General features: G+C 44.9%; 2 protein-coding genes across 5 annotated transcripts in view; one reads left to right on the top strand and one right to left on the bottom strand.

The window, feature by feature from the left end:
• The window catches only part of LOC137421774 (translocating chain-associated membrane protein 1), a 93,359-nt gene that overhangs the window by 31,364 nt on the left and 34,012 nt on the right, over window positions 1–27,983 (bottom strand). For all 4 annotated transcript variants that reach the window (XR_013622674.1, XM_068108170.2, XM_078773319.1 and 1 more), the window contains 2 exons: window positions 1,090–1,194; window positions 174–317 (listed from right to left, as the gene is read on the bottom strand). Coding sequence is in view for 3 of the 4 variants with exons in the window: in XM_068108170.2 (XP_067964271.1) it covers window positions 174–317; window positions 1,090–1,194 (249 nt within the window). In the remaining variant the exon portion in view is untranslated. The remainder of the gene's footprint in view (window positions 1–173; window positions 318–1,089; window positions 1,195–27,983) is intronic.
• LOC144890889 (uncharacterized) lies at window positions 23,458–24,519 on the top strand. Its single transcript, XM_078772786.1, has 2 exons — window positions 23,458–23,719; window positions 23,880–24,519. The coding sequence occupies exons 1-2, from the start codon at window positions 23,478–23,480 to the stop codon at window positions 24,412–24,414; spliced, it is 777 nt and encodes a 258-aa protein (XP_078628912.1). The 5' UTR covers window positions 23,458–23,477; the 3' UTR covers window positions 24,415–24,519.

Below are 27,983 nucleotides of genomic sequence, written 5' to 3'. Positions count from 1 at the left end.
TTCCGTTAAATCATAATTTGCAAAAGCAACCCGTATTTTTTTTTTTCGACCAAATAATCCAAAGATCATTTTTTAACCCAGGGTTTGTTATTCGGATTTAATTGAGCCAAAGTCAAGCATCAAGAAGGCACTATCCAGTAATCATACCAGGACAAACAGTTAAAAAGCCACACCTGATGGGAAGTGTGTTGAAGTTTCCGGTCGCAATGTCCAACCGCCGGTTGTCCGAGCGAGCAAGCCCAAAGCCAATGGTGAGCACAGACATGGTGAGCGTCATGAGCCGGCCAAGAACAAAGAGCACGGCCCACACATCAAAGCTGTAGGATCCAGGAAATAGAAGAGTCAGTTACGATGGCTTTAGCTTGCAGAGACTGAAGGTTACAGGCTACAGCATCAATACTAGAACGGCACTCGGTATTAGCACATAGCTCCGCCAGGCTGAACAGTTTACATTTTGTATGCCAATGATAGGCCAAATCTACATCGAATCAGTTCATCCTTCTCAAACAACAAACCCACCCACCAAGTTTCGTCCCAATCTGTCCATAACTTCTTGAGATATCGTGTTGTATATTGTTTTAAGCCCAATCACTCAATGGTGAAGAATTGCTTTTAAAAAATCCTTGGATCTGGATCTGGAACAGGATCTTCACCAAAATCGAACCAATCCTTCCTCGTCACACACCCAACCTGTCTACCAAGTTTCACCCCAATCAGTCTCCAACTTCTTGAGATATCATGTTATATTAGGTGTACTGGAAAGTAATGTCGTTTTTTTAAGCTGTGTGCACAGCTTAAATAAATGACTACTTTGTGGCACACCTAATATATAGTTTTAAGGCCAATCTCTCAATGGTGAAGAATCACTTAAAAATTCCACTATCCGGATCCAGATCATCGCCAAAATCTAATCAATTTGTCCTTGTCACACATGCAGTCCACTAAATTTCGTCTGAATCCATCCACAACTTTGAGATATCCTGCTCACAGAAAGACAGACAGACAGGGGTGAAAACATAACCTCCGCGCACCTTCAGTGGCGGAAGTATTAACCTGCTGCAATGTGTGGTAAGGAGGGGGGGAACTTACCCCCTTTGGTAATCCTCATCGATGAGGAAGAATATCCGGCACACGTGAAAGATCAACTCCACAAAGTAATGCACCACTAACAGGACGAAGCCCAGGCGTGTCAGGCTGAGATGGAACAAGACACAAAACCAAGCTCAGCTAGTTTGGTTTTTGCAGAACATTCAATAGTTGATTCGTGTTAAAATGAACTGTCTGCCAAGTTTTGATAATTACAAAAAAATTACAAACAAATGCTAATCTTTTTTAATGTGATGAATATATTTTAAAGTCTCATTAATAAGAACAGCCTATCAGAAGTATTTCACTGAAATAACGTTATTTTCTTTGCTTTATTAAAAACTAACAGATATACCCATCGAGAACAGATGATAGGGTGGGATGATAGGGTGGTATGGGATTTGATAGGATGAAATGCCTGGAAAATACCAATCCCATTACAGAACAGCATTTGAGGCACCATCCACTTAGCTGTTATACCTGTTAAGGCCAAAGTGATGGATCATCGTATGGGATTTTATGTTAGGCAAACCATAAAGCCAAAACAAAAACAATCCCATCATGGAATGGTATGGGAAGCGCCGTCCACCGAATGTCACGACTTGACCATTCATTGCAAACGCTTTGAGAAACGTCAACTTTACTTTTTCTACAATTCAATGTTCGTCTGGTCGTTGTTTTGGTCTCGAATGTGTGATAACAATACAGGGTATCCAAAACGATGTTACAATAATTACATTAAATTATGGGAGAACATATGTGTGTGTGCGCGCGCACGCACGCACGCACACACACACACACACACACACACACACACACACACACACACACACACACACACACACACACACACACACACACACACACACACACACACACACTGTGAAGCAAGATAAGCTCAGGAAGTTGCCAAAGATAAGAAAATTGAAAATAATTTGTTTTAAAAGCATAACAGACAAACCAATATGCAGAATCTCAGTACTATGTTAGATCAATGGTCATGTGACCAATATTTTCTACTCCACCTCCTCCTCCCTCAAAATACACTTGGACATATACGCATACACTACCGGTCAAAAGTTTTAGAACACCTCAATTTTGCCAGTTTTTATTGAAATTTACGCAGTTTAATGTCTCAATGTACTCTGAAATTAAGCATAGAACAAATAAACAATTGGAGATAAAAAAGAAATCATAGAATCATTTTGTTTAACAAAATTTAATTTACATTTTTGACTCAGCAAAGTCGCCACCTTTTGCAGATATAACCACCGAACACACTCGTGGCATTCTTTCTACAATGGAAATCAAATATTGATCGGGAAGTTCTTCCCAACACTGTTGCAGAAGTTCCCACAAATGTGTTGCACTTGTCGGTTGCTTTGCTTTCACCCTTCTGTCCAGTTCAACCCAAACCAGCTCGATGGGGTTTAAGTCTGGAGACTGTGCTGGCCATTTCATGATTTGAAGGCCACAATCTTGTTCTTTTCCTCGAAGGTAGTTTTGACATAGCCTGGAGGTGTGTTTAGGGTCATTATCTTGCTGTAGGATGAACCCCTGACCAACTAGGCGTATACCAGAGGGTATTGCATGGCGCTGCAAAATGCTGTGGTAGCCCTTTTGGTTCAGGGGGCCAGTCACTCTGTGCAAGTCGCCGACTCTGGATCCAGCAAAAGAGCCCCAGACCATCACGCTTCCTCCTCCATGCTTGACAGTTAGTGTCACACACTGAGAAACCATCCTTTCGCCTACTCGACGGCATACAAAAACCCTGCGTGATGAACCAAAGATTTCAAATTTTGATTAATCGGTCCATAAGATCTTCTTCCAGTCTTCAGTAGTCCACTGGCGGTGCTTCATGGCCCAGACAAGCCTCTTTTTCTTATTTTGCCATCTTAGGAATAGCTTTCTTAAGGGCCTATCTCATTGGCCTGGAGACTAGGTGGCGACCTGGTGGCGACGAGTCTCCGCGACGTCTCCTGGAGACTAGCCGGGTCTCCGGGAAGTCACGGGAAATTCAAACATGTTCGATTTTTTTGGACGTCGCGGAGGCTAATTTTGCCCGTGACTGGGGAGACGTCTCCGCGACCTGCTGGAGACCAAGGAGACTGAGGAGACGTTGCGGCGCCGTTGCGGCGACGTCTCCGCGACGCTGCTTGACCCACTTTAGAGACCACGTGACTGAGCGTGTGCTGGCATCATCGAGACGCCTTCACTCCTGGTCCAAGTCAGGTACAGGATCCGGTCAAGGTCTTCATCATTTGGTACTTGTTCCTGCTACTGCTGCTGCTCCTTGTACTGCCTTGGAAGAGGCCCCACCATCTTGTCTTGCCAGGGGACAGCTCCAACTCCAGAGTAGTACTGTCCTTCCACCATGCCACCCAAGGGCAGTGGGGGCCGGAAGGGCAAGAAGAAGGAGGATGAAGCAGTTGTAGCAGCTTCAGCACAGTTTGTGGATGCTGAGGCAGCAGTTGATGCTAGAGAAGATGAGGAACATGGTTTCAGCGGCGATCCGACGAGAAAACAATATGATTGGAAAGAGGGGCATCAAGAGGCAATGGCCGACTTCTGGGAGGATCATCCGGAATTTTCCGATAAATCATATGCAAGATACAAAGATAACCAATACAAGAAAGCAGCGGTTGAAACCTTCCTTGTTGATATGCAGAACATCTTCGAGGAGATCAAGAAGCCCCTACCTACATGTGAGTGTATATTTAAATTGCATTGAATTTATATTTAATTGCATTAAAATAAATACATGCAAAAATATGTAAAAAATGTAGCGAAAGGAGTAGTGATGAATATCGTCGCCCTGGCGAGAGCGCAAGCCATTTTTTGGTCTCCCGAGTTGCCGCGACTGATCAGTCGCGGCAGTCGCGGCGACGTCTCCGCCAATGAGATAGGCCCTTTACTGCAACTCGACCTGTCAAACCTGCAGCTCGAAGTCTTCTCTTCACAGTTGAAACGGAGACTTGCTTACTTCGACCAGTGTTAAGCTGTGCTTGAAGCTGTAGTCCTGTGAGCCGCCTATCACGCCAGGTGTTGACTCTCAGAAACTTGTCTTCCGATTCTGTTGTGGCTTTGGGCCAGACCTCTTCCTGTCAGAGTTTCCTCCAGTTTCCAAGTGCCTTTTAATGGTGTAGGAAACTGTACTCACTGACACCTTGGCTTTCTTTGCAATTTCTCCAAAGGAAAGACCTACACTTTTAACCCTTTGAGTACGGGACTTTTTTTTGATAAAAATACCCCCGGTACGGGATTAATTTGGCATTTTGGTACGGGAATGCAACCACGTACGATCTATTTATAGGTATAGTCGATGACGTGCCGTCATCTCTACACAAAACTTTTTTGCGGGTTGCGGCACTTGACGTCATCCCTACTCAAAGGGTGAAGGGTTATAATGATCTGTCTGTCTTCCTTTGTTAATTGCCTTTTTCTCGCCATTATGATAGCAATATACTACTTCCTGCAGTGCAATATTGTCCAAATAATGCTTCAGAGGGTGTAATAACAGACTGTTCCAATACTGCTTTTATACAGACAGAAGGTTTGTAATCAAGTAATCAGCAGAGGTTGGGACACCTGTAGGAAATGTTTGCATAAACTTTCAAGGCTTAATTTACTTACATTGCTGCAGAACAGCTGTAAGTGTTAACCCATTACTTGTTCCCTGAAGGCCTTTTTTACAATATAACTGTGCAATTTACATTATTTTCACGTTTTTGCTAACCTAAACTTTTTTTTAAAACCTCGAGCAGTTCACTGCTTACCTTTGTACCATTTCAGGTTATTCACTGGACTTGAATTGCTTAAACTTCAATAAAAACTGGAAAAATTGAGGTGTTCTAAAACTTTTCACCGGAAGTGTACATTTCTCATAATACCATAATCACAGCTCACACCCCACACCCCAGCTCTCTCTGGGCTCTGTCCCACAAATATTCCTACAGGTCGCACAAGATCTGCCTGCAACCCTCTTATGGTTAAACTGCCAAAATCAAGACTCTCTGCTCACCTTCACTCCTTCATTCCTCTTTTCTCCCGCCTCTGGAACAAACTCCCTCACTCTCTTCAATCCCACTCCACCCTCCAGGTCTTTAAAACAGCTGTTCACCACCATCTCTTATCTTCCCCCAACCAAAACCTTGATCTTTTCTACCCCCACTAATTTCACCCCAATTCCACTTTTTTGATATACCAACTTGTCCTGGAAGTCCTTGATGTCCTTGTATTTTATACTTCTCCCACCCCCCCCCCCCCTCCCCTTCACACGCCTCCGCCCCCCAAGCCCTCTCCCTCCCACACATCTCCCTGCTCTCAAATGTTGTGTTTGTGTGCTTCCCCTTCTCTCCCCATCTTGTCTTCCGCTCCCTCTTTTTATATATTTTGTTTGTCTGGTTGATTTGTTTGTGAAGTAAATGTTAGCTCTTTCACGAGCCTCGATTCAGTATACAAAAACAAAACAAAACAAAAAACACAGAAAACACATGCACATACATGTTTTTGAAATGTAAACCCCTTCCTCCTTTTTGCCAACTCCACATTGTGTTATACAGTAAGCCATCCCACTAACAGGTGGAAACCAAATGCATGATCCTCTCATTTGGGATTACATATTGGTCTGATTAATTTGAGAATGCCCACCAAACACTGAAAATCTCAATCACACCCTGTTACTCTGGAAGGATTTATCAAACAAACCCACCCGTCTGGTTTCATTATGAGCCACTAGTTGAGGTTCACTTTTACCTCTAGGCCTTACTATCGGCCATGATCTCTCCTGGGCCGACCACATAGCAAATAACTACTCCTTGAATAAGACAATAAGAACGACTCCTTGATTTGACTGGCATATGTCATGAACTCCTCATGGGGTGTATAGCATGACAATGATGACATCATCAGTGAAGAGGTAGTCAAGTCATTGAATTGAAATCCTTATTCAAAAATTGAAATCATTATCCAAAAATGGTTCTCTACAACTGCTTATCCAATCGATGCAAAACTTTTAAACATAGGAGGGACTCCTAAAATATTCCATGGAGAATATTTTATTGCTAACGTTAATGTCATAGGTCACATGGTATGGCAGACATATTGGATCAAAGGGGAAAAAAAATTGGACATTTTCTCCAAAACCACTTAACAAAACAAATTGAAACATGGCAAATGCCATTAACTCCCCATGGAGTATATAGGATGATAACGATGACATCATCAGTGAAGTGGTATTCCAGCCACAATTGTTTGAATTGAAATCTTTATCCGAAAAATCTGAAACATCATATACCTGATCTATGACCCAATGAGAGTGAAGAATTAAAGTTATGACGTAGATAACCCATGCCAAGAAACTACGTGACATAATCGGGTGCACGGGTGATACGGGTATATGGGCTATAATAGCAGTGGGCCATAACAGTAGTGTGTTCAGTTACAATGGTATTTTTGTTCAAAATGAGCACACGAGGCAAAACTATGCGCTCTGCAAGTGCCGTTCTACTTGAAAAATGTTTTACCAGCCAATCACATCGAGCTCATTGTGCAAGGACTCACGCATGTCAAACTTATCGAGTGCATATTATAAACAAGGATCAACAAGACAGGGCAAACATAACAACGATTCGTCCATGGACAATTTTTTTTTTTTTTGCAAAAGTGCACAAAGATTTACAAGTCAATGAAAAGAAAATCCTATTCCTGTCATCAAAAAATCTGACAAACAACCATAAATACATTTTCCAACTAACAACAACATTTCCAACATTTTCCAACATTTCCAACATATGAAGGTGAGGTCACCGTTGCCATTTGCGCTGAAGTCAGGAAGAGTTATGCTAGAGCTAGAACTAGCTGCACCAGACAGCGCTGAGTGAACAGCGCAGTGACGGATCGAGCATGAGAGTGAACAAGCCAAGGGGTCCCTAGCGCGAGAAGATGGTTCCACTGCTGACGTACACTTTTATCTCTTGCTTTCCCTTCAATAACCCCTAATTAATCTATATGGACTCACAAAGAGCTGTCGACGATTTTCCTCTTGACCCTTCCGGGCGAGCTTTTTCATTATACACCACTCACAATAAGTTAGGGATATTGTGGGAGTGAGTTTTTTTTTTTTATAGGGGTTAGGGTTCGGGTATTGAAATCAAAAATGCTGTGTCTTTTCACACTCCTTAATAACCATCGAATTAGGACCAACAACTTTTTTTTCAACATAATTAATACACAAAATCAACCACACCGAAGAGCCTGCCAATATCCCTAACTTATTGTGAGCAGTGTATGTTAGATCAGATTCTCATATTCTGATTAGATTTCTTAGATTGTTAGATAAGTTAGATTCTGGGTGACTCCACCCTCTGCTTGTGACATACTGGTGACTTGATGGTGACTCCACCATCTGCTGGTGACATGCTGGTGACTGCACCCTCTGCTGGTGACTTGCTGGTGACTGCACCCTCTGCTGGTGACTTGCTGGTGACTGCACCCTCTGCTGGTGACTTGCTGGTGACTCCACCCTCTGCTGGTGACTTGCTGGTGACTCCACCCTCTGCTGGTGACTTGCTGGTGACTCCACCCTCTGCTGGTGACTCCACCCTGCTGGTGACTTGCTGGTGACTCCACCCTCTGCTGGTGACTTGCTGGTGACTCCACCCTCTGCTGGTGACTTGCTAGTGACTCCACCCTCTGCTGGTGACTTGCTGGTGACTCCACCCTCTGCTGGTGACTTGCTGGTGACTCCACACTCTGCTGGTGACTTGCTGGTGACTCCACCCTCTGCTGGTGACTCCACCCTCTACTGGTGACTCCACCCTCTGCTGGTGACTTGCTGGTGACTCCACCCTCTGCTGGTGACTTGCTGGTGACTCCACCCTCTGCTGGTGACTTGCTGGTGACTCCACCCTCTGCTGGTGACTTGCTGGTGACTCCACCCTCTGCTGGTGACTTGCTGGTGACTCCACCCTCTGCTGGTGACTCCACCCTCTGCTGGTGACTTGCTGGTGAGTCCACCCTCTGCTGGTGACTTGCTGGTGACTCCACCCTCTGCTGGTGACTTGCTGGTGACTCCACCCTCTGCTGGTGACTTACTGGTGACTCCACCCTCTGCTGTTGACTCCACCCTCTGCTGGTGACTCCACCCTCTGCTGGTGACTCCACCCTCTGCTGGTGACTCCACCCTCTGCTGGTGACTTGCTGGTGACTCCACCCTCTGCTGGTGACTTGCTGGTGACTCCACCCTCTGCTGGTGACTTGCTGGTGACTCCACCCTCTGCTGGTGACTTGCTGGTGACTCCACCCTCTGCTGGTGACTTGCTGGTGACTCCACCCTCTGCTGGTGACTCCACCCTCTGCTGGTGACTCCACCCTCTGCTGGTGACTCCACCCTCTGCTGGTGACTCCACCCTCTGCTGGTGACTCCACCCTCTGCTGGTGACTCCACCCTCTGCTGGTGACTCCACCCTCTGCTGGTGACTCCACCCTCTGCTGGTGACTCCACCCTCTGCTGGTGACTCCACCCTCTGCTGGTGACTTGCTGGTGACTCCACCCTCTGCTGGTGACTTGCTGGTGACTCCACCCTCTGCCGGTGACTTGCTGGTGACTCCACCCTCTGCTGGTGACTCCACCCTCTGCTGGTGACTCCACCCTCTGCTGGTGACTCCACCCTCTGCTGGTGACTCCACCCTCTGCTGGTGACTCCACTCTCTGCTGGTGACTTGCTGGTGACTCCACCCTCTGCTGGTGACTTGCTGGTGACTCCACCCTCTGCTGGTGACTTGCTGGTGACTCCACCCTCTGCTGGTGACTTGCTGGTGACTCCACCCTCTGCTGGTGACTTGCTGGTGACTCCACCCTCTGCTGGTGACTCCACCCTCTGCTGGTGACTCCACCCTCTGCTGGTGACTTGCTGGTGACTCCACCCTCTGCTGGTGACTTGCTGGTGACTCCACCCTCTGCTGGTGACTTGCTGGTGACTCCACCCTCTGCTGGTGACTCCACCCTCTGCTGGTGACTCCACCCTCTGCTGGTGACTCCACCCTCTGCTGGTGACTCCACCCTCTGCTGGTGACTCCACCCTCTGCTGGTGACTCCACCCTCTGCTGGTGACTTGCTGGTGACCCCACCCTCTGCTGGTGACTCCACCCTCTGCTGGTGACTCCACCCTCTGCTGGTGACTCCACCCTCTGCTGGTGACTCCACCCTCTGCTGGTGACTCCACCCTCTGCTGGTGACTCCACCCTCTGCTGGTGACTTGCTGGTGACACCACCCTCTGCCGTGGCATCTCCCATCCTTCAGATCGACAGGCTGCAGCCTCTTACCTCTCTTCAGACATTCGACAAAATTACAAGCTGGTCCACCATTAACCCCCTTGTGGTGAACCTACCGAAATCCAGAATCACTGTTCACCTCCACTCATTCTTTCCTCTTTTTTCCAAGTTTGTGCAAACAACTTACACATTCCCACAACTGGAACAAGCTTCCACACTCTCTTCAATCACACTCCTCCCTCAAAGTCTTCAAAGAAGCTGTCCACCACCATCTCATATCTTCCCCCATAACCTTGATCTTCTCTACATCCATTAATCCACCCCAAATCTACCTCCTTCAAGTTCCGTTTTCTTGCCTGAACGTCCTTGTAGTGTCCATCTTGTTTATCCCGTTGTTACGTGCTCCTCCCCAAACCCCGGTCACGGTGTACCTCCGAGCCCCGAGAGGAGTCACGGCAGAAAGATGTGTTATTCTGTGTGTCAAAGATCAATGGTGAAACCACACCAATTGTTACCAACAAACAAGTATTGTATTAAGGTCACACAAGAATAACAGCAATAACAATATTAATCAATTGTACAACCAATATATCATTCCTATGATGGTACCATCAGTTTCGTACAATATAACTCACTGTGCTCCAAGTGAGCGAAAATAACATTCCCAATGTCTCTGTCCCAGCTTCAAACCAAAGTCGATCCACGCTCCAGTGATCATCAGACGGATGTTGTGTCGAGACCAGAATCCCGCTCGGTTGAGTCACACTGCCAAAGATGGGCAAAAGTGTCCTCAAGAGGCGGCTGGGAAATCACACCTTAGGGTATGGACGTTCAACGGCTCCCAATCGGCGAACCGCAAATTCACACTCAAAATCCACGTTACACACACACACACACACACACACACACACACACACACACACACACACACACACACACACACACACACACACACACACACACACACACACACACACACACACACACACACACACACACACACACACACACACACACCAGGTTAACGTCTGGATGCGGTGAAATGGTTGAAGCGAGGTGGAAAACCTGGAGCGATGCGAAATCAGGCGCGTGGTAAAATGGCCAACGGTCCGTTCTCGAGACGTAACGGCACTCCAACAATTCTCTTCGGAATCAACCGCAAAACCTGTCACGCAGGTTTATCTGTCACAGCGATAACAACTCTGTCGCAGGAATCCCTTTCCCAGGAAACCCCAAAGTTCACTCGTGACCCCCGTTCGCCAGCGTTTGCTCAAAACCTCAACGCAGCTCGGCTCCTTCTCCGACCTCACTTGCTCCGCCTCCTTTTCCTCTTCTTCTTCCTCTTCGTAGTCCGGTTCCCGATCCGGTTTCCGGTTTCTTTTAAAACACTAACTTTTTTTACCTTTTTAAAACAGTTATCTCTATTTCACCTAAACGATAACAATAATAGTACATGCAACCAAAAATGTTTACAGTGGATGAGAACCACAACAACGGAAGTGACGAATCCATAACACCGTGTATCCCACCCCAGCCCTCTCCCTTACACAGATCTGCCAAGCCAATGTCCCTGTTCAACACTGGTGTTGTATTTCCCTCTCTCTCTCTCCCCTCTTGTCTACCACTCCCTATATTATGTTATATGTGTTAGCTCTTATATGAGCCTCGACTTAGTATACAAAAAAAAACAACAACATTATTTGTCAAGTCTCCCTCTATTTTGGATATTTGATCCAGATACGGATCTTCACAAAAATCGAATCAGTTCGTCCATGACACACACCTAACCTGTCCAAATTTTTGTCTGAATACGTTCACAACTTTTTGAGATATCCTGTTCACAGACAGACAAGCAGACCATCGTCAGTGGTGGAGGTAATAAAAAGCAGAGGTAACTGCAGAGATAAAACCATGACAAGCACATGGTGAGGTAACAAAACTGTGTTTACTGTTCTTATTCTTCCGTCATACACAGCACAAGGCTGTGGTTGGCATTATTTGCTGGGCGTGCACCTGTGCCACTGATGTAGTGCTCCCTGTAGGTTATAGCGGGAATTTCAAATTGATTCAGGGTGCCAAGATAACTCGCCTACTCTTCACAAAGGACACTATGGGATCTTTACCGTCCACCAACTGATACTGGAAGATGGGACGCCCAGTTTAATGTCCATCCAAGTGCCGGCACACATCAATGCCTCGCTCTGCCTGCGAAGCACCAGGATGGCAGCTTATAGCTGGTCCGAGTTTCCAAGCCACGCTTGACATCTCAGCTGCGAGTACGATTCTCACTATTAAATTGCTCCAATTAATGAAGCTAGGTGGAAATTAATGCGGTTACTTTCACGATATGACGGGTACAAATGCAAGTTGGGTTGGCTTGTTTTATCCAGTTGATTTCTCCATCTGTCTTCTTGCCCTGCACAAGCTCTTCTGTGAGCCTCGGCCATAGTATAAAAATAATATTGCTAAAATTCCATGCCTAGGGTCAAGTGAACCTTCCATGCTTAAGGTTTGGACATAGTAACAAGGAAATATAGTTTTATACAATTTTCAAATCAGCATGGCAGTGTAGGTATAAACAAACTATTGGAACATTCCAACATCTTTCATTCCATTGCCTAAGCAAACCCCACACAACTGCCTACATACAAAACAAACTTTTGATTTCTACTCTGCTGTGGTACAGCACCTTGATGCAATCAAGTGCACAGCAATGGTGAAGTTCCAGCTAAACAGAGGGTAGTGCACCACCAAGTGGTGAACACACAAAAGTTTTACACCTGCTGATGTAAAAGAACATCTGGACTAAATGCTGAGGATTAAAACGGAATTGTTTTGTTGAATGAAAAATTGAATTGCTGAGGACTAAATGCTATATATTGCTGGGTTTCAAAGTTTAAAGGTTACTCAGCATTTCGTCTGAATTTGAGATATCTGCTACAAATTGTAACGTTCTTGTCACCATGCATTCATCTAACACGACATTTCCACGTGGAAATCGAGCAGAGAGCGCACAGATGAATGCCGGACGTGTGCAAACTGAGTGTGCCAATGTGCCATGCCGAGACGTGAAAACTGCGTTCAGGAACATTCCCATCATGGCATGGCATGGAAAATGGTAACCTAGCACGACTGCAAATCCAATGCTTTTTTATTTATTATTCACCCAATATTACCGTTTCCCACGATGCATTTGCCGTTTAAGTGATATATCAATTCACGGATGCATCTGCACAATGACTGTGTGTGTATATCCAAGCTCTATTGGCTGAGTTCGTTTATTTCCTTCTAAGATTGCACTTCCTACCTCAAAAGTGTTTTGCACAATATACTGTTGTGGATATGAGAATGTTTTTTTATTTTATTGTTGTGGTAAAATGTTGTTGTAAAAGGTTGTTGTAAAATATCACCCCTCCTCCCTCCGTTTGTGGTTGTATAAAGGTCAAAGGGCGTTCCCGTAGTTAGTCCATAAAACATACATGCAGGACACGATATATCTTTTTTTGACAGTTATATCCTTATTATGTGTATTAGTGTAAGGCTGTGTCTTCCATTAATTGAAATACTCCATTGCACCAGTGAAAGAGAATAGATCCCCTTTCCTTCCCATCCCCAAAACCTCCATTTCCATATTACATCCCCTCTCGTCATTGCTGAGCCCTCGATTCCCAATCACCTCCCCTCCAATAACCGCCATTGACCATGTGCTTTGAGTCGGAGAAGAAAGGCGTGTCTCCACCTCGTCAGAGGGGAGGAGGGGCGTGCCCGCCCGTCGTCATCCAGGGCGGAGCCCGAGGGTCGCGCGACCAACCAGGGCCGAGGTGAGCACCCCGATGGGCGTGTCCAAAACGCCGGCGGCGTAATCGCTGGAGGCGCTATAAAAGGCGCAAACGGAAGTGAGTAGTGAGTTGGTCACAAGGAGTTGGTCACAAGGAGTTGGTCTGAGTTGGTCTGAGTTGGTCTGAGTCGGTTGCCAGAGGAGGGTCAGTGGTTGCGTTGGTAAGGAGTCGGTGGTCAGTTGGTTGCGGTGAGGAGTCGGTGGTGAGGAGTGAGAGAAACAAGAAAGAGTTGAGGGTTTGGACCAGACGAGTGGGACAAGGCCTGGCAAAGCACGCGACGTAAACAGCAGCCAAAACAGCAGCGTGGGGCCTGGCCTGAACGGCGGCTGCTAAACGCGCCGGTTGTGCTGCGGGACCCCCTTGGACCTCCCTCTCCCTCCAGCCATCCACATCCTGCCATTCCTGCAATTCCCCGCGTGAGTCAGTGTCTTTTGTTTGTTCTGTCCTGGGTTAATTAAGTCTGTAGATAAGCTAGTATTTGCACTGTGTCACCTGCGTCTTATGTGTTGTAAATAAAACTTGATTGCTCCTTTTTGCTTGTGTGTGTAAATAGTCAATAAATTCAGTAGTATTTCCAAACCTTTCTTTGCCTTCGTTTTCCTCTTTGCATTCGTCGCCTTTGTCTTTTCCCTATTGACTAGCTGTGGTGCGACCCGGCCAACGTTTGGGTGGAATCGGGTGAGTCGGGGATCCTGTTAGGTCGCGGTTAAATACACCACCGCTCGGTCATCATAACATCTAAACCGCGATCTGTAACAATACATTATCACTCTACACTCACATAAATAAATTTAATTTGCCAAAGTTTCATACTTAGTTATTCATACCTGAAATACAACAATTTGGCACCAAAGGATTACGTTTTTTTTCAAAAAGGAATTGAGGCTCATGGAAGAGCGGAACAGTCAAAATTGATCAACAGACAAAATGGGGAAAAGGGAAACTTTGGGACAGCAACAAACAGATACATGACAGCAGATAAATAGAATTGTAGAAGCATGAGAACAGGGTCTCAGTGCCTGTAGTAAAGCTCAGCAGCAGAAATACATGAGGTGGCGGTGGGCTGCAGCCTTTAAATGCAGAAGGAAAGACTAAGCTCTTACACGAGCCTCGACCTTGTATCAAAAAAAAACAAAAAAAAAAACTCTAGATAGACTCATGAAGAAGGTTCCACAGGAACGAAGTGAGTGTTTGAATATAAACTTGAGGAGGATAACAAGAAAAGGGTGCCAGGTGGAGATATATGTGTGTGACCTGGAGGAATTGTGTGCGACATGGAGGAGTTTTGTGCGACCTGGAAGCACAAGGACTGAGTGGAGAGATGAGAGGGCTGCAGCAAGACCGAAATAGTACTGGGGAAAATAAACTTAAAGGCGACCAACCTGCTTATGATGAGCAAGAAAGACCCAGCGATTCAGCTTCCTGACAATATATTCCAACAAGGAATCTAATATGTCAGGAAGCTGAATCTCTGTGAATTTACATTCTAGGGGCTCAAGGTGGACAAGATGGGAAGCAGCAGCACCTGTCTACAGTGAAGAACGATATTCCATGACACTCCAAATGAAAGCTTAGAGGAAGTGGTTGGCCACGGAGAGAATTCCAAAGTGACAGCCAATTCTCAAAGCCAGCTTCGAGATACAATATGCCCAATATATGATATATACCTCCAGAAATTGTACTTCTCCCCGATGCTGACCACAAAAAAAAAAAATCAAAGTAATTGGCTGCCGTTCCTTATGGAGGGACAAGGAGAGAACATGGGTCTTCCAAACAATAGAAAGAAATGTTCCAGGTATTGACAGGTTGACAAAAAGGAATGCTTCCACAACCTAGCTGGTGGAGGGGTATCCTATACAGAGATTATAATGGATTTCCAGAGAGAAAAAAAAGTTAACGTATATCAAGAAAAGGATTGGTCCCAGGGTCCCAAACCACAACCTTGATGACACTGGCCTCCAGTGATGCAGCACGTGATAGTATTTTACCCAAAGCAACCCACTGCTTGCAAGCGTGCAACAAATCTGATAGTCCGAAGAGGGAACCTTAGATACCATTTGCCGACATTTTGGAAATCATGGCAGAGTACAAGAATAATAAAATGCATGGATTATGTCCATCGAGATAGCCCTGACCTCTGTAGATCGAGGGCATCCATCCCCATTGCCGACTAAAAAGCAGCAGCATGTTGAAGTGGTAACCAAAGTATGTCCATGGCATTTAAAAAAAATCTACCCCTTTAGGGGTCTACGAGGGAGTGGGGGGTGGAGGTTGCCCCCAAAAATAGGTATTTGCTTTCTTCTCAGAAACTACACATGCAATTTCGATGAAACCTCACCACGACCTTAATCACCCATGTGTACCAATGTTTGTTCAAGGCATTGGAAAAATTGGGATCTGGGGAGGTACATGGGATTGGAGGGGGGTCGGGGGGGGGGGTTGACCCCAAAAATAGGTATATTTTCTGTTCTTATGATTATGTTAGTATGATTCACCATGCTGCCCCACCTTCTAGCAAGCATTTAAATTGGTTTAAAATACCTTTAGTCAGTGCAGTATACTGTTTATTCTACCAGGTGAGTGCCAGGGGTATTGCCCCTATGTTTCATTGGTCTAATCAATGTAGGAACTCATGGTGATCAGTTTGGTGTATCACACCCCCCCCCCCCCCCCCTTTGGAAGGCCCCAGTAAAGCCCAGTACTCCTATACACAAATGGTCTTTGCTGTCCTTCTATTTGGAAGATTACGGTAACTAAATATTAACAAGCGTTACGCCCAGGTCCCCCGTTGGGGAAGTGATGTGAGTTGACAAAGTGGAAGACGCAGAAAACATGCTATGATATGATATTTCGCTCACAGGGTGCAGACATACATGGAGGCGGCCATCTTGGATTTTGACGTGGCGACCCAATTTTCAATAGCGTTCTTCCTTATGCCTAGATACACCCACACATCAGATTAGAAGTTGGTACTTCGCTTATTTTTCAAGATATTTCGCTCACAAGGGTCAGACATATATATGGTGGTGGCCATCTTGGATTTTGACGTGGCGACCCAATTTTCAATCGGGTTCTTCCTTATGTAGTCAGGTTCACTATGTTTTTTCGTTCAAAATCATGGTAGATTAGCAAACCTATACATTTTTGGAAACTTTATTACATGGAAAATCTGAAAATCAATGTTTACATTTGCCAATTCTGACCAATTCGATTCGACCAATTCGACCATTCGACCAATCGTTTCGATCGACCATTCGACTTGCCAATCAATTTGACCGACCTTTGCTTGTGTGGAACAGACTGTGAAAACGATGCGGACTATATTGTCGGATACGACACACAGGACAGTGATGACGAACTCTAAATGGCATATTCTGTAATCGTGTATGTTTGATGCCATTGACTGCCTGTGTATATTTCGTCATTGACTGCCTGTGTAGATGTGAAGTTATACTGACTGCATGTGTATATATGATTTTGCTGACTGCCTGTGTATGTTTGGTGATATGAATTATTGTGACACATTTTGATGTTATTAACTGCCTGTACAAAATGATAACATGTATTTGATTATGCAACTTATCGCGAATATAAAGACAGTATTTTGCAATTCAAAACCTTTGATCCGTGTCTTACCATTCCCCATAGCACTAATTTGATACTTTCATTGGATTCCTTGTCCCTGAAAATATAGGTTTAGTATATTTTAAAAAGTTTTTAGGGTAATTAGAGGCAGAAATAGAACAAAATATGTATTTTACAGTGGCCATTTTGAAAATCCAAAATGGCCGCAATACAGGTATCTCTCCAAATGTAAACATTGATTTTTAGTTTCCTTATGCTATAACCTTTCCAAAAATGTATAGGTTTGCTAATCTGCCATGATTTTGAACGAAATATAATTTATTGACAGAGTGAACCTGAATAATGCCGAGATACACCCACACACCAGATTAGAAGTTGGTACTTCGCTTATTTTTCAAGATATTTCGTTCACAAGGTTCAGACATATATATATGGTCGTGGCCATCTTGGATTTTGACGTGGCGACCCAATTTTCAATAGCGTTATTACTTATGCCTAGATACACCCATTCACCAGATTAGAAGTTGGTACTTCGCTTATTTTTCAAGATATTCAGCTCACAAGGTTCAGACATACATGGCGGCGGCCATCTTGGATTTTGACGTGGCGACCCAATTTTCAATAGGGTTCTTCCTTATGCCTAGATACACCAACACACCAGATTAGAAGTTGGTACTTCGCTTATTTTTCAAGATATTTCGCTCAAAAGGTTCAGACATATATATGGTGGCGGCAATCTGGCGACCCAATTTTCAATAGCTTTCTTCCTTGTGCCTAGATACACCCACGCACCAGATTAGAAGTTGGTACTTCGCTTCTTTTTCAAGATATTCAGCTCACAAGGTTCAGACATGCATGGCGGCGGCCATCTTGGATTTTGACGTGGCGACCCAATTTTCAATAGCGTTCTTCCTTGTGCCTAGATACACCCACGCACCAGATTAGAAGTTGGTACTTCGCTTATTTTTCAAGATATTCCGCTCACAAGTTTCAGACATACATGGCATCAGACATACATGGCGGTGGCCATCTTGGATTTTGACGTGGGTTGCACCCACACACCAAATTTGAATGCGGTCCTTCGCTTACGCATGCACGCACACACGTACGCACGGACGGACGGACGGACGAACTGACTGACTGACTGACTGACTGACTGACTGACGGACACCCGGACGGAGGGGAAAACCATAGTCCCCCTTTCGCTCCGCAGTGCGACGGGGGACAATAACCCTAATCAACTTAGGACGTCATGACTGATCATTCTGGTGTATCACACTCCACAAAAAGCACGACACGACACGACACGACACGACACGACACGACACCTCGTGTTGGTGATTTTCCTTGAAGCAAACAGGCAGCCCTCCAGAACAACAACATGGAAGAGAGCAGAGAAACAGGAGTAAACAAGGCAAATGAACAGTTTTTTTTATGTAAAGAGAGGTTAGGAATTGGTAGGAAGGACATTCACATGGTGTTGGATATCTTCAGCTAGAGGGTGTATGGTGTATACAGGAAGCAAGTGTGTAGGGGACTGTAGTATCTTTTGCAAAGACAGAGATAAGACAGTCAGCTTTAGCATGAGCAGTGTCCATCATGATCCAAATCTTCAAGAAGGAAGGAACAGATGAGGAGCATGTCCAGAGATAGAGTCGAACAACTGTAACCAAGTTGATGTAGATGTTGAAAGACCCATAAGTTGGAACCTCAGGAAGTCCTGATGGTGAATTCAGGTGCATCTGAGAACGAAAGCACTATGTTCTGAGGTTTGTGGTGATATTCCAGGTTGCGATTCATGGGGGTGGCCTTTCCAATAAAAAAGGCAAGTTACTTTCTGACAATTACCTCTCCATAGGGATTCAGACCAGAACCAAAATCTAATCGGCTTGTTCTTGTCACTTACCCAAATTATCCACCAATTTTTTTTGACAAGTCGTCCACAACATTTTGAAATATCATGCTATATTTTGTTTTTGGCCCCATCACTGAATGTTGAATTAAAGGAATTGGCTGCAGGTCCCTATGAAAAAAATTGAAATTTGAACTTGAAAAAATTAAATATTCTCGTATCCGGATCCACACCAAAATCGAATCGATTCAGTCTTGTCACACAACCCAAACTGTCCACCAAGTTTTGTCCAAATCCGTCCATAACATTTTGAGATATCATGCTATGTATCGCTTTTTTGCCCCATCTCTCATTGGTGAAGAATCACGAAAAAAAATTCTCAGATCTAGATCTGGATCCGGATCTTCACCAAAATCTAATAATTTCGTCCTTGTCGCATACCCAACCTCTCCACCAAATTTCGGCTGAATTCGTCCACAACTTTATGAGACATGCTGTTCACAGACAAATAAACAAACAGACACACAGGAGTGAAAACATAACCTCCATCTACCTTCGGTGGCAGAGTTAAAAACACAGACAGAGAGAAACAGACATGCACATGACTCTTTAGAGAGACAAAGCTGGAGATTATTGTAAAAGCGAGTCCAAGGCACTATCTTATGTCTGGACATGAAGAGATTATAGATCATTTGATGTAAGAGATGGTGGATTGTAGGCCAGGACAATCTGCCCAATTAAATTGGCAGATGCCGCATCATATTAATGAATTCACAAAGACCACCAGGAATCCAGACACTTTTAAGAGACAAGGTGAAAAGAGGAAGTAACCCAAAGGTATATTCCCTTAACCCCGACCATCCAAAACTGATGCAAATCCACCATCCTACCACGACCTCTCGCACATGCCTGTCTTGGCATGCGGTTAAATCTCCCATGGTATTTTTGACAGAGAGTAGGAGGGGCAAAAGTTGGCACCTGAACCAATTCCACATTCTTGCTTGACCTCTTGTAATGGTTCTGGGGGACCACCACAATGACGACCTCCCTCCCTGTCCCTCCAACCATGTGCAACAAGAACAATTCACTTGAACGATTAAGAGACATTCACAATGTTTCAACAAACTGTGAAAAGGGGGAAAAAATTGAGAGAAAAATGAAAAGAATGAATGAATCAGGCCAGTCGAGCTTGATGAGAAATATGAAACAGTAACAAAAAGAGAAATACAAAGACGTACTAACAAAAGTTCATTCTCAAATACAGCAGAGAACACAGTAATGTTTGATGGTTGTAGAAACGATAGTTACAATAGAAAGACATTAAATAGGAGTGTTAGAGACACTAACATCACTGCTTTACATAAAAAGGTGCAATAACCGATCCCCTAACTACACACCTGTCAGCGTACTTCCAATCATAGGCAAGGCCATGGAATCCATCATCGCAGTTGACATCAAATCCTTCCTTTTCTCCAACAACCTAATCTCAGATCACCAATTTAGATTCAGACCAGGTCACTCCACCGTGGACATGCTGCTTCTACCCACCCAACAATGGATGGAAGCCCTCAATGTCAAATATAAGATCAGGGCAGTCTCTCTGGACATATCTCATGCTTTTGATACAGTCTGGCATCCCCACCTTACTCTCCAAACTATCTGTCCATATAATCCAAAGCTAACTTCACTCTTAGGTTACTGAATTCTGACTTCCTCCACTCTTGTAGCCAACGTGTGGCTCTCAAATGAATCCTTTCATCTCCTTCCCTCTCCTTCCCTGTCAAGGTGTAGAGTGTCCCATAACTGTATTTTGGGTCCAGTCCTATTCACGATCTTCATCAACGATATCTCTGATTCTGCAAAATCACTTATCTATTTGCTGATGATTACCCTCTGCCGTGACATCCCTCATCCATCAGATAGGGAGGCAGCAACTTCTCCCATATCTTCAGACCTTGTTGGAATCACAAGCTGGTCAAACACTTGGAATAAGTCTTTCAGTCCTGACAAATCTCATACTTTCACTCTCTCTTTCAAAGTACAGCATGGCAACCCCTCCCCCAACTCCCATTTACTTTCTTAAAAATCCTCTTGAGGAAGTTCAGTCACTCAAACTCCTGGAGCTCACTATCAGCCATGACCTTTCTTGAGCAAATCATATTTCAAAGTTGGCATCCAAAGCCAACCGCCGACTGGGCATCCTCGGTTGTACAGTCTTTCCTTGGCACACCTGAACTCCTATCCACCTAAAAGGTCGTCACCCGCAGCTTGATAGAATACTGCTCTCCCCCCTCTGAGCTGGTGCCCCTGCCTCACACCTTGCTCAGCTTGACACCATGAAAATATGGCCTACAAGATGATAGGAATCTCCCACGATGAAGCTGTGTTCATGGGCCTATCACTTTCCCATAATAGATAGGTCTGCAGTCTCTCTATCTTCTCGTGCCTCCTTTCGGGTCTTGCACCCTCTGATCTGTGTTTTGTCCCCCACCCTCCCAGGTTATTGCAGGGCTCACACGGTCCACCATCAACCATCTTCTGGTGAAACTGCCTAAATCCAGAATCACTGCTCACCTCCACTCATGAACTCCTCTTTTCCACAGTGTGGAACCAACTTACACATTTCTCTTCAATCTCACTCTTGCCTCCAAGTCTTCAAGACAGCTGTTCACCACCAATTCAGATCATCCCTAATACAAAATCATAATGTTTTCAAACCTCCGTTACCACCCACCACCTTCCCCCTAACTCACCTTTTTACAAATACCCAGTTTTTCCTTCTTGAGAGTTTGCTTCTGTATCCACCTCAACTACCTCCCTTACCTCTCATTTCCCCCCACACCCATTATTTGTCCAAGTCTCCCTCTATTTTATCCTTCAATTCTGCTGTTGGCATCGCCCCTCTCTATAGTTCCTTTGGTCCTGTTGCGCCCTGACTTGTTCAGTGTTCTAGCTGTTCCACGAACCTTGACCCTGTATGCAAAACCAAAAGTTTAGTAAGACTTAGATTCCCAGAGAGGGATAGGTTAGTCAAATAAATCAATCCGAGAAAGCAACAACAAGGAAGATCAACCAGAGATTGCAGACCCTCGCCAGGACATATTTTTAGTGTATTTTAAGGCTTTTGTGTTAAAACAAAAATTGAGGCCGAAACACGTGACCGATGACGCCATCATTATGTTTTCCTACACCAATTTATCCATAGATGATGCTCAAGTAATTTCATCTTGATAGGATGAAGTTTTGTACTCGTCGAATTAAGACGTCACAATGGAGGAACCAATGACATCATCATTAATATTAGTAAGGGAAACATATGAAAATCTGTTAACTAAATTGTTACCAAAAAATTTCTTCACCAATATGTTTGTAAAGGTGTGTAATAACATGTGTTAAAATGTTGAAGGTCAACTCCCGTGGGAAACCCAGAAAAAAAGCTGTTGAATTCGGGTACCGAAAAATTATTTTCGAGAATTTTTATTTTTTTTAATCGGCCCTTAAGTAACTTATGAGAGGTCAAATAAGGGTTTTTCATGATTCTGAGTTGATTGTTAACATTTATATTTCACCACAGACACTCCTTTGTGGAAAAATAATTTCTAAATATATCTCATTTTCTACTTTGCAGGACATGAAGTCTAGCAATATGGATGAAGACGTTACTCCACCTGTGCTCAATTGCTTCATCTGTGCACGCTCGGATACACCAGCTGAAAGGCTCATACAGGCAACTCCAAAGGGATACTCAACTTTATTGAAACAAGCAGAAACTGTCGAAAATGTTACTGTTGTGGAACGTATGAAGGAGGCTCAAAAGGAAGGAAAACTGAGGTACCACCAGAAGTGTAAAAATGATCTGTACAACAACTTTGTTGCAACCACCAAGAAGTCAGCTCAAGCATCAAAGGCAGAGAAAGAGTCATCAAAGTTGAAGAGAAGACGCACTACTTGCGAGTTCAGTTCATCAACTGGCTGCAGTTCTAGAAGATCACAGTCAGTTGACCTCCTGTATAAGGATGTATGCATTCTTTGCAACCAACCAGCCCAGCTCTACAAAAATAATCCAGCACAAGCTAGAAAGAAATACAGAGTGCCAGATAATTTGACTGCAGATACACTGAAGGCAAGCTTGCTGAAGACAGCACGGAGTCGCGGGGATGACTGGGGCACTGAAGTCACTGGACGCCTGGAAGGGATCAACGACTTGGTAGCAGAAGAAACACTGTACCATTTGCGATGCAAACTTATGTTTGAGAGGTGATAGTTTGTCCAAGACTGATGAGGAAGGAAAAAGGAAGAGAGGACAGAGGAGTATTGATGAGGAGCGAGAGGCAGTTTTTATTGAATTCTGCGAATGCTTAGACTCAGAATTAGAGCATGGGGTAATGAACATGGACCAAGTCCATGAAAAGCTGCAGGAGTTTGATCAGTCACCAGAGAAGAGCCTTTCTTATTCAAAGCATTGGCTAAAGATAAAACTTCTAGAGAAATACGAAGACACCTTGTATTTCACAACACAGGAAAGAAGGGCAGATGTACTGTCTCAAAGATGGCACCGACAATATTCTGCGAGCGCATCATGCTAATCTTGACCATGGAGATGAGAAGACTCAGATCATAAAGACGGCACTCAAGTTCATATCCAATGATATTGCCTTGATTGATTTAGGTCCAAAGTCATACCCCACCACACACAGTATGACTGACATCGATAGTCAGCTGACACTTGTTCCTGCAAGCCTTCAGATGTTCTTGAGACCGATTGTCAAGACAGACGAAAGAGTTGCCGTTTGGGGGCAGAAGTTAAATCTGTTCTTGAACGGTTCATTATGCTTTGTACATGTTGTTATATTTTCAGGTGCGGGCAGAAGATGCAGACGTGCTGGTAATGCTGGTGCACCATAGCTCAGACAGCCACCATCCACTCTTCTTAACCACATCAAACGGCTCTTATGACGTCCGAAAGATCAAAGAATCTCTCTCCGAAACACAGAAGAGCTACCTGCTCTTCTGTCACGCCTTCACGGGGTGTGATACGGTTTCTGCAATCGCTGGTCATGGGAAAACAACTCTATTTGCCAGGTAATAATGATAATACTACTATTACGTCGGCAAATAATACTAATACTAATAATAATAATAATTATAATCATTGTCATCATAGTATAAATGTTAAAAAAAAAAAAATTATTTCTGTTTTACATTATACTTTACTTGACATAGACCTGGTGCTTTTTTTTAGGTTTTGCGAAGGGGACGCGGCTGAGTACATCGACATCTTCCTTGACACAGAAGCCACCAAGGAAACAGTGATTCAGGCTGGTACTGCGATTTTCAAGTACATTTACCATGGACGAGATACTACATTGGGTGAAATTCGGTACAACATGTTCTCAAAGAAGGCAGCGGCAGGAGTGATCAAACCAGAGACTCTACCTCCAACAGAGGGTGCAGCTGCACAACATTCACTCCGTGCCTACCTGCAGACCCGGGACTGGATCCTTCTACAGAGCATGTCTCTGAACCCCAGTGACTATGGATGGACAATAGGTGTGCATGGGTATGAGCCAGTTCCAACACTGGACCCCACGGCTCCTGAGGAGCTATTGCAGTTCACGAGCTGTAATTGTCATGGAGATTGCAGCAACCGGCGATGCAGCTGCAAGAAGAATGGGGTCACGTGCATCTCGGCCTGTGGAGTCTGTAATGGCATTACATGCAGAAACTGCAGTCATGATGTTGTTGAGTCTGAAGAAGACATAGACAATGACTGTTGAAACTTCTGACATTGTGAATGAGAAATAACTCTTGAGTATTATATATGTATGTGAAATAAAAGCTACTTTGTGTGTAAATGTAAAAGTGAAAATATAAATGTTAACAATCAACTCAGAATCATGAAAAACCCTTATTTGACCCCTCATAAGTTACTTAAGGGCCGATTTAAAAAAATTAAAATTCTCGAAAAAAAATTTTCGGTACCCCAATTCAACAGCTTTTTTTCTGGGTTTCCCACGGGAGTTGACCTTCAACATTTTAACACATGTTATTACACACCTTTACAAACATATTGGGGAAGAAATTTTTTGGTAACAATTTAGTTAACAGATTTGTGAAATATCTCATAAAATGCCCTTACTATATATGTTATTCCTCATGGAGAGTTCTTTTCAATGAGCCATGTCTCAATTTCTTCTATGCAAGGTTTCAGAGATATAGAGGTGCAAAGTTTTTCAGCTTTTCCAAGATGGCGCCCATACCACATGACCTACGACGTCATAATTATCATTAAAAAAATATATATATAGGAGGATGTGCACCTATGGTGAAAATTTCCTGTCAATCGGACCAACGGCTGCAGAGAAAAAAAATCATTACTATAAGTTACTAGCAGAAGTACCCGACATTGCCGGGCGGGGGAGGGGAAGGGAGGGGGGAGGAGAGAAGAGGGGGGGAGGGGAGAAGAGGGGGAGGGGAAGGGGAGAGGTGGAGAAGAGGGGGAGGGGGAGAGGGAGAGGGGAGAAGAGGGGGGATGGGGAAGGGGAGTGTGAGGGATGGGAGGGGGAGGGGTGGGAGGGATGGGAGGGGGGAGGGGGGAGGGGGGAGGGGAGGAGGGTGAGGGATGGGAGGGTGAGGGGGGTGGGAGGGTGAGGGGAGTGGGGGGGGGAGGGGAGTGGGAGGGGGGAGGGTGAGGGATGGGGGGTGAGGAGGGTGGGAGGGGGGAGGGTGAGGGATGGGGGGGTGAGGAGGGTGGGAGGGGGGAGGGTGAGAGATGGGGGGGTGAGGGGGTGGGAGGGGGGAGGAGGAGGGGGGGAGGGGCGAGGGGGGAGGGGCGAGGGGGAAGGGGGAGGGTGGAGGGGGGAGGGGGGAGGGGGAGGGGGAAGGGAGGGGGAGGAAGGACGGGGGAGGGGGAAGGGGGAGGGAAGGGGAGGGCCAGTCAACAATGACGTTGCAGTTCTCATGGTCGGAGAGCAGCACAACAATCGCGACATCGTCCTGCATCTTCGCAAGAGCACGAAGCGGATTTTGGAGACTCACCGATCCTGTGACCCACGCCCTCCAGTACCGGCGTTGCCGGGCGGGGGAAGGGAGACCCGTACATTCGCCCTCTCGACTCAAGCTCGTATTCGATTCGTATTCGAAATCGAAAGGGGAAAGGGGAAATCCTTCGTATTCGAATTCGTAAACACGAAATATGAATTAAAATTCAATTCATATCGCACAAAATCGACACAAAACACGATCGCATAAAGGTGAAAAAACGCAATCGCTTTTCGCCCTGAATTACGTGCAAACGTGTGACGTGTGACGGGATGGAACATCACGTGATCGCTCTGAGCGAATCAGCGAGCTGTTCTGGCACTGGCTGAGATTAGCGGGTACTTCGCTGAAATGCGCTGAGGTAAATATGAATAAAAAATATGGATCTCGTCAAATATGGTCTTGGCCATGTTCGTCCCAGGCTCAATGGCCACGTCTATGCCAAATATCAAGCACGTGAGCCTCTCCGTTTCGGAGTCTATCGGTAACATCACACACACACACACACACACACACACACACACACACACACACACACACACACACACACACACACACACACACACACACACACACACACACACACACACACACACACACACACACACACACACACACACACACACACACACACACACACACACACACACACACACACACACACACACACAAACTGTTTTATATATATAGATTACCTCTGCCACCAAAGGTGGATTGAGGTTATGTTTCACCCCTGTCTGTACGCTTGTCTGTCCGTTTGCGTTTGTGTTTTTTTTGGATACAAGATCGAGGCTCGTGTAAGAGCTAACATTAATGACAAAAAAAAAACGGACACAGAAAACATACAATAAAGGGAGTAGGAGAAGATGGGGAGAGAAAGGGAAGCACAAAAGTACAACAGCAGAGAGCAGGGACATCGGGAGATCTGGGTGAGGGAGAGGGCTTGGGGGGAGGAGGCATGGGAAGGGGGGTGGGGAGTGGGAGAGGTATAAAACACATGGACACTTGGACTTCCAGGAAATAAGTCGGTATATCAAAAAAGTGGATCTGGGGTGAATTAACGGGTGTAGAAAAGATCAAGCTTTTGGATGGGGGAAGATAAGAGATGGTGGTGAACAGCTGTTTTAAAGACCTGGAGGGAGGAGTGGGATTGAAGAGAGCGAGGGAGCTTGTTCCAGAGCCGGGAATAAAGAGGAATGAAGGAGTGAAGGTGAGCCGAGAGTCTTGATTTTGGCAATTTCACCAAAGAGGGTGGTTGCTAGCAGATCTTGTGCGACCTGTAGGAATATTTGGGGGACAGAGCACAGATAGAGCTGGGGGCGCAAGGCCAGATAGGAGTAGGAAGAAGACAGAAAGACCACCTACCAGCCTGTGGTGAGTTAGTGAAAGGCCCTCACAATCAGCTTCATCGTGGGAGATTCCAATGATTCTGAAAGCTTTGGCATCAAAAGCATGAAGCCGAGCTAGGTGTGACGCAGGAACACCAGCCCATAGAGGAGAGCAGTGTTCCATTGAGCTGCGGATGAAAGCCTTGTATGTGGTGAGGAGCACAGGTGTGCCAAGGAAGGATTCTTTGTGGAAGGAAGTCTGTTTGTTTGTGAACAAGATATCTCAAAAAGTTGTGGACGGATTCGGACGAAATTTGGCAGAGATGTAGCGTATGTGACAAGGACGAAATGATTAGATGTTGGTGAAGATCCAGATTCGGATCCGGCTACTAGAATTTTTAAAGTGATTCTTCACCTTTGAGAGATAGGGCTAAAACCAACATATAGCAGGATATCTCAAAAAGTTATGGACAGATTTGGACGAAACATGGTGGACAGGTTGTGTGTTTGACAAGGAAGAATCGATTCAACTTTGGTGAAGAACAGGATCTGGCTAGTAGACTTTTTAAAGTGATTCTTCACCATTGGGAGATAGGGACAAAAACTATACAAAGGAGGATATCTCAAAAAGTTGTGGACGGATGATTATGATTAAATGCGATTCTGTATTGTGATTTTCTGGTCAACTCGAGGATACAAAATGTAAACTGTTCACCTGGTGGATATATGCTCTCTACTGAATGCCAATCTAGTTCCCCATGGAGAGTTCTTTACAATGAGCCATGTCTCAATTTATTCTATGCAGCACTTTCGGAGCTATAGAGGTGCAAAGTTTTTCCAAGATGACACCCATACCACATGACCTATGACGTCATAATTATCATTTAAAAAATTATACAGGAGGAAATGCACCTCTGGTGAAAATTTCCTGTCATTCGGACCAACGGTTGTGAAGAAAATCATATTTATTCTGGAGG

This window comes from Myxine glutinosa, chromosome 2 (assembly GCF_964187855.1).
Source record: "Myxine glutinosa chromosome 2, kmMyxGlut1.1, whole genome shotgun sequence".
In the NCBI taxonomy this organism is placed as follows: domain Eukaryota; kingdom Metazoa; phylum Chordata; class Myxini; order Myxiniformes; family Myxinidae; genus Myxine; species Myxine glutinosa.
Note: the sequence above shows the minus strand (reverse complement) of the source record. Positions and strands in the feature narration are given on the sequence as shown.

Coding starts and splice junctions, on each gene's coding strand:
- LOC144890889 (XM_078772786.1), top strand. CDS start 23,478: ATGTTGTTATATTTTCAGGTGCGGGCAGAAGATGCAGACGTGCTGGTA. Junction 23,720..23,879: donor AAAACAACTCTATTTGCCAG/GTAATAATGATA, acceptor GCTTTTTTTTAG/GTTTTGCGAAGGGGACGCGG.